We start from the raw sequence: 8133 nt of genomic DNA on the forward strand, positions 1-8133 counted from the left end.
GCGTACTGCATCTCCAGCATCTAAATCCAGCCTGTCACCTCATAGCATTTAGGGGTCTCTGCACCCGAGTCATCGTAACTGAGCTATCTCACAGCAACCCTGGCAGCGGGGCCCTCCTGTCCCATCCCTGGGAAGATTTGGAATGCAGGATTAGGACTTTAAAAACACCTTACAATACTAGTTCCGAGATTTCAGCAAATAGGGCTGATTATTCACATACATAATGTCATTTCCGAGTCTTGCGGTATCCTGGGTTTGTAACTAGAGTTCTACAGTCTTTTGATACTGGTTTTGGAATTATTGTTCTGAATTTGTTGTCAGCACAGTGGCCTTAATTTTTATTTCATCAGAGACTAAACCTGATCAAACATAGTGAGCTTTACTTCTCTGAATATAGCCATATACATTTTTTTTTAGCATGACTAGAATTTATCGCTATTACAGATAGTAAAACAGTAATCCAACTGGAGCTTCAAGCCTGAAAAACTCCTTTAATTCATGTAGGTAAATTAGCATCATAAAGGAATATTCCCTCTGCTTTAATTCTAGATTGGACCCAAAAGTTGACAAGGGGTTACAAATTTCAAAGTTTATCTGAATTAGAAGCTTCCAGGTCTTCTAAAAGATGCCCATAGGCATTTACAGGAAGATTTCTAAATGCATTTGTGCTTTAAGGAAGGAGAAATGAAAGTGCCAAACCCATCATTTGTCCCCGATTGCTTTCTTAAATCACAGCATGGATCCTGGAGCAACCTCTCAGCCTGTCTATAGTTTTTGATAATTACAGGGACTAAGATGCAGACTCACTGTGAATGGGAAGACTCCACGTTCAGCGCTGCGTCACACGACCAAGAGCACACACACATTGTACCAAACAAGGCAGAGGTTGCTCAGCTCCTACACTTGATGTACGCCTGAGCCGGTAACAGCCTAACCATGGAAATGTGCCTGTTACCCTCCCACTAGGATTTTTGCCAGAGACTTGGTTAACATTCAGCATGTATAAAAAAAATAAATCCATTTTAGAATTCTTTTCTCACATAGGTGGGATGGAGGGATGACAGGTTTGCTTTGTCATGTTGGTTTGGGTTTTTTGTCGGTGGTGGTTTTAGCTTCTATTTGTATGCCTGCATTTAGGAGAAATGTATTAGGCATGAATTCTTTTCCTACATAGTTCCAGATTCAGTTAATTACAAGCACAAGTAATGTTTGTACATCTCGATGGCTGATATTCTCACCATAAGCCAGCAATTTAAATGCTGATGCAAATGAAGTGAAATGAGTTTACTTGCAGCCGTAAGCACTACAGTGGAAAAAACTGCAACAAATGTTTGATTGTTGTTGCTGACCTTTCTCCTCTTATGAAAAATGTTTTTCTTTTTCCAAGAATATAAGGCCATTTGTTTTACTACCCTTGTTTAACAGAACCTGTGAATTATTCTTCTTTTATTTTTATATAGGCTGCTCTTTCATGGCAATTGATTTTTTTCATGGCAAATTAAGTATTTCCATAGCCATTTGTTGTTAATACCAGTGTTACCAACTAACCTTTCCTGCCTGTGACATCCTCCTGGGAAGCTCCACCAAACTGCTTCCTCTTAAAACAATTCCTACTTCTTGACATACATCTGAAATACTTCAGATTTATTTGCAGTGAAGCGAATCAGACAAATTATATGAGCGTAAAATGAAAAGATTGACTGACAAAGAAAATACAACACAAAATGACACGCTGTCCTCATTCTTACAATAACTTCAGAGGTATAATGCAACCTAGAAGTGAGAATCAGTACAGAAATGCTCCTAATTACATTCCTGAGTCGCCCTGAATTAAGAGGACTTAATTCACCATTGCTGAAGTTCTAAAGACAGTTTAGAGGTTTGTAAGGCCTTGATATCAAAAGAAGTATTTTCATTACTGATATACTTACTCTCATAACCAAACAATCTATGCACCTGAAGGTCTTTGGCAGCTTTTATCTTCACGACACACAGAGGACTGACAAGGACATTTGGTTTTACAGGTAGAGAACGGAAGCATAAGAACATACCTGGAGTCATGGGGGAACTTCCCTCTGAACTAGGAATTTCAGCAGGTTTACGCACATCAAGCGTCTTTTGCTATAAACTCTACTTCCTACCACTCCTTAATCGCCATCTAGAAAAGGCCTCTAGAAAAACATCCATGCTGCCTTCCAGATATCATTACGTTTTGTTTAGACATACCCAGCCCAGTTTCAAACCAGCCAGCAGGGATACAGGAACCTAGTAACAGCAAGTTCAGTATGAACAAAGACCACCAAAAAAGCACAAAATATGCACCATACAGTACTTGCGCAGTGCTTTTGCTACACCAGAGATAGCACCCAAGCTAACAAAAGCTTGCTTGACATGTATGTGAAGTCATACCTTTGACCCGCCCTGTAGACCAAAGATTGCTAAACTGATCGTGTAGACATGTTATGCAGTAGCAGCAAGATGTATTATTGAGAAGCTCAATAGAATTCTTTCTTCTGGGCATCTGATCATTAAACTTCACTTGATTCAGATAGATTCTGTCCACTCTGATGATTATTCTGCGTGGGTTTTATCGTCAGTTAAAAAAAAAAAAATCAGAATCACTTTAAAGACTTTTTGAATACCCTTAGACCAGTCTTTGTTTCTTTCTGCTGAGAGGACAACTGCAATTGTAGGCAGATTATTTCCAGTAGTGGCATGGGCCTTTCCATCACCCTCCTAAATGGGACCTCTGTTTTGAAACATTCTTTACCCTGGGGTCAAATAGAGCTAGTGTATGTCTGCCAATCAGTTTGGATTTGAGCATTTTTTGATAAAAGGGAGAGTTCCATTCTTTGTATTAACAACAAAACAGTGAATAGCGAGTGCCCTGAGCCACCTTGCAGACAAACAGCTGAATGCTCCGCTTACAGACAAAACCAGCATTTACATTGTCTGCCCCATTCACCCTCTTTGCGTGTTCGAAGTTTCAGTGAGCCAAGTGAGCATGTCCTTGGTCAGGGTACAAGCTGAGTGAGGAATCAGGAGTCCCGTTTTCCCATTTAATTTTCAGCAAATAGCACTCATTCTTGGTGGAATTAGTTGCTAAACAACATACTTTAAAATGCACAAACACCATCACAGTTTACTAAGGTCTATTCAGTGGTTTGTAATGCGATACATGAAGGCAGGCTAAGGCTAGATGGATTCCAGAGTTGCTAAAGCATTTGACTCACTCAAAACATGTGAGGACTTGCTAAACTGCCTTTTCCTCTCAGTCCGGTATTCTCCAGGGTGGTATCCTGCTATCTGCTTTTCATTCTTAAGCTGTTTACTTTTTTCTTGGGTGGCAGCAGTGCCAACCCCAGCAGATTATAGCTTGTGGCCAGCAGCAGTCAGGTATACTTTGTAGAATTTCTTAATTTAGCTACTAACTTCGGCAGAGAAACCTCCAATTTAGTATCTCTGCTTCTAAGGTTCCTTCTTTCATCCACACCTCCATGCTACTTATTTTCCCTTCTCAAATAATGAACCCTCCTCAAGGAGAGGAGGACAAATATCCAAAGGGTTGATTTAACACAGTAGCTATGTCATACTTCATTTCTCTACAAAACACAGCAGCAGCATCGAAAGATCATTTCTTATAATTGCTAGTGGAGCTGCTAGACCCTTTCAAGACAAACACAAACTGTGGTGTAACTTCATAAAAATTTCAATGATTTAGAACTTTCTAAAGATTTAAACACACCAGAAAGATTCTGGCCTAACTTTTCAACCGCATGAAGTCAGAAGGACTTTGATTTCTTTGAACTATACAGGTCGCATCTTTTAAAAGTTTCCTTTCAACAAATTCTAACGTGCACGCTCACAACGACCTCTGAAAATGAACCATAACATCTATGTCTATATGCAAGTATGAGTGCAAACCAGATACCTGAGGTCTAGATGCAATTCCCATTATGTGGGTGTGAGAATTTTTCCCTAACCCCACGGAGCACTGAGTCAGTCCTCTGCATTACCATATGAAGTGGGTGTTGGTATGGGTGTGAGAGCATACATAAACTTAAATAATACTTTTCTTGATCTCCCAGATAACTATATGGGGTTTATCATCTTTGATTTATTTGGGGTTGTGTTTTCTCTTTCTCTCTCTCTCCATCTACCACCCCCCCCACCCCCCTTTTTTTTAATGCCTATCCAGGATTTTTTCTCCTCTTCTTCCACCTGTGTATCTAGGAGTGTTTAGAGTCCAGACTAAAATAAGCCCATAGTAAAGGTTAATGATTCTTCAGTTCGTTTTGCTTCTGCAAAATGATTAATGATTAATTTTCACATTATGATAATATTGCGATCATCTTACATAAAAATACATTTCAGTATATTAAACAAATACTATTCTGTGAGAAGTGCAGAAATATGGCACATGGTCATTACATTAGTTTCTTTTACAGCCCTCCAAGAATATTCATCCTCCTCATTCTAAAATGTTTAAATTTTACCACTATAATCAGTACCTTTGAGCAGGGTCCTAAGGGCAACTTGCAGAGCTCAGGTCCAAAGTGTTAACTGCTTTTACATTCATTTTTTTTTTCAGCTTTTACTTTCATCCTGAATGCATTTTTCTCCACATCTCAGTTCTGACGTCTGTTATACCTTTGTGTTTCAAAAAAGAGGATATTCTCACTAACAGATAAAAGGCCACATAGTATCCTATTATTGTAGCCCCACAAATCTGAGTTCAAATAGGGGAAAAGCCACAGAGTTATTCAGACTCCTCAAGCAGTCGCAGAGAAAGACATAAATAATGCTTCTCTGCCAGCCTGTATTCAACTTTTCTGGCCTGCTTACTTTATAGGGAGAACAGGTTTCTATTATTATAGACTTTGGTGTAATATCGTGGATCCTAGCACATATTCTATAGAATAAGTGAAAACATCAAACAATTTTTTCTGTCAGGGTTATAGACCATCATTACTCTACTGCAGGGGGGTTGGACTAGATGACCTCTAGGGGTCCCTTCCAACCCAAAACATTCTATGATTCTATGATTTGTAACTGGCTCAGATCACCCAGTTGCAACTATTCTGACTGATCTCAGCAACCAGTTGCAGTCATCAATTTCTGACATGGATTTAAAAACAATGGAAGACATCAAATATAGAAGGTTTTGAAATTTGCTTATGTTTTTTTTTTTTCCTTTAAGTTAAAAAAAGTTTTTCCAAAAATGATCCCAAAAAGAAAAGGTAGATGAACCAGGGGACTAAAGCTATATGGCACTCACCTACACCATGAGAGATCCAGTTCAAGTCCCAGTACAGAGTTAGATCTGGACTTGATTCTAGATCTTCATGGAAAAGTAACTTCCCAACTACTAGGCTAAGACCCAACAAATACACACTTATGCAGAAAGGAAGTCTTGACTAGAAAGAGGAAAAAAACCAGGATACAGGACACCTGCTTAAGTCACTGCCTTAGCCACCAGAGAAAAGACTTGGACTGAGATATTTACCTTAAGGCGTGCTTTAACTGGGCATAGTGTTCTCCCTCTCTCACATACAGAGAGATTAGATATTTTATCCTGGACCTTTTTGTCTAGAAGTGTTTCGTCAACCACCTCAGTGCTAAGAAAATAAAAACTCTATTTAGGAATAAGATGCCTTAAACATTGTACTCAGCTTTAACATGCAAGAACCACATAACATAGATTTAACATAAAAGAAAAGGTGAGGGGAAAGGTGTGACCCCTTTCAAATGACGTACAAGGCTACAACAGAAATCAAGACCCCCAAAGAAATTTTGACTCCTGAGCTTCGATCTCCCTTTTACATAATGATAAAGGTTTTTAGAGAATAGTTATCCCATCAACCAAGTCTTAAATAGCAAGATACTCTTGGCCTGCACTGCTAAAATCTAACAGAGATAAGTCAATTGCTGAATATCCTGCTGTCTTAGAGAATATCTAAAGTTAGTGTATTTAGTATTCATAAGAGGTAGGCTTGTAGCCTTTGCAAAACAAAGCTCTCCTTGACAAGACCTGGGTACAACCAAGGCTCCTCCTCTAATAAATAGACCCTTAAAACTGTTTCTTAGCATTGGAAATCTCACCTAATTGCAATCTTAGAAAGCGACTGCTGTTAGCACCTGATGCGACAGGAATCACACGTATGAGAACTACCCAGTTTCCTCTTGCAAATTCATTGGTAATACTTGTGAGGATATTACTTGAGCAAACTGCAAACATGAACCTTCCCAGCTGCTTCTCCTGGTGCACTGAACAAGTGGCTTACATGACTGCTATTCTGCTGAAAAGGAATGCTTTCCAGAAACAATATTTCAGCACTTTTCCCAGAAAATTAAGTACACAAAATGGCAATGAGTGACTAAGAAGGACAAACGTATGTGAGGAGCCCTAAAAACTTGCTAGTATTTTTAAGTCTGCAGCTACCCAAGCTCTGGTCTAGCGTATCAGGAACGCTACAATAACACCCACCCCACATCAGCAATATCTTGCATTTTTCAATCAAGATTTTTTCCCCTGAAGAATCAAGCTTCAGGCTGTCAGTGAAGCACTGCTACGCCTGTTTTACCGAAGTGAAGAACTCTGAAATCCCAGAACCCAGGTTCACACATGCAAAACTGTGGAGAACTGTCTTGGCACCGTGGAGCTGCACACACACACCCCCCTCAGAAAGCCCCTTCATCATCCTGGGTGTTGGTAAATTCTTTGTGCTCAATCCCAGACAGACTGGAAAACCACAAAGCATCAGACTTCAGTCTCCCGAGCATCCTCCCACTATGCAGGTTGCTCAGTTTTCAAAATCCACACAATTACGAAGTTATCGTGTCATAAAAGCAGCTTGCAAAGCACATCACTATTATGATTTCTAGCTGTACTAATTTTCATATTAAAAAAATAGTTAAGAGCTAATGTATCTACAAGAAGTACTTGCAAATGCCATTATTATTTTACCAAAAAAATGATACCTGTTCTACCCCTCAGAAACACAAATGCAATTTGATTTTCAGTGACAGAGGCGATTCTTCTGGAATTGTAGCTTCGAGTTATAGATTGACTAGAACTATCCTCCATGGGGGATCCTTCCAAATACAGTTTGGCTACATATATTAACATATAGCATATGAGGTGATGTACTCTAGCCCTTTAAGTACTACCAGTTACAAGAACATTCTTCTGACTTTCTTACAACAAAAGAATTTGCTTCTTTTCGTCACGTGTACAAGTAGACATACGAAATTAAAAGACAAAGAATCCTGGTGTCTGCATACTAGATTCCTGTGTCTTAATTACAAGGGCGTAATCAATTTCTCAAGACAATGTAAGAGAGAAAAATTTGCTTAGAGATGAGGAAATGCTGTGGGGGCTTATATTCCTTACCTATTCCCTCCCGAAAAATAAACTAGTTTCAGTCACTGTTTTCAAAGTAGGCTCAGAAGGAATCTATGGCAGGGAAAAAAAAAAAAAAAAAAAAAAAATACTATTTCATAGTATTCCCCAATGCATGTGAAATTATAAGCTGATCTCATATTTGAGTAAAATTTGTCGGAGTAAGTAGAACCAACCCCACTAATGTCCATATTCACAGCGTATTGAACCTGCAATGTTGTTCTCTGCCTGGTATTAAATCAAAGGGAATTGTGATTGCAGACTGGAGAAGGAAATTGAGGCTCTGGAAAGAGAGGAAATGGAAGTCTCAGCTAAGGAAGAAGCAATTTTAAAGAAACTTAAGTCTGTTGAGAAAACAACAGAAGACATAATAAAGGTTAGTGCCAAATTACTCCAGAAGTAGAATTCATTACTTGTTCATCATAACAACCAGGGAAAGGGGAACCAGCTGGATCCTGCGAGTGGTCATGAGCTTTTGTCTAAAGTGGCAGCAGGTCAAATACAAGAGGGGCCAAGATGTGATACTGTTCAAGTGCCCAAATGTCTCCATTTGCTTGTTTATGGGGGTGGGGGAGCAATTGCTATCATTACTCGCCTATAGCACATTGCAAAAAAGATAGCACTGCCACTGACACCAACCAGAAACGTTGCATCTTGGCCAGAGGCGGACATAACAGGGACAGAGGCTGACTGTCAGACTATTCAGACTAATTCAGGTGATGTGCCCAGCT

At 39.3% G+C, this 8133-nt stretch overlaps 1 protein-coding gene across 1 annotated transcript in view; it reads left to right on the forward strand.

The window, feature by feature from the left end:
* PALMD (palmdelphin) overlaps positions 1-8133 on the forward strand; it is a 29462-nt gene that overhangs the window by 12990 nt on the left and 8339 nt on the right. Inside the window, exon 4 of the mRNA XM_035902866.1 lies at positions 7664-7778. Coding sequence (XP_035758759.1) covers positions 7664-7778 — 115 coding nt within the window. The remainder of the gene's footprint in view (positions 1-7663; positions 7779-8133) is intronic.

Source organism: Egretta garzetta, unplaced genomic scaffold, assembly GCF_000687185.1.
Source record: "Egretta garzetta isolate BGI_Z169 unplaced genomic scaffold, ASM68718v1 scaffold149, whole genome shotgun sequence".
NCBI lineage: Eukaryota > Metazoa > Chordata > Aves > Pelecaniformes > Ardeidae > Egretta > Egretta garzetta.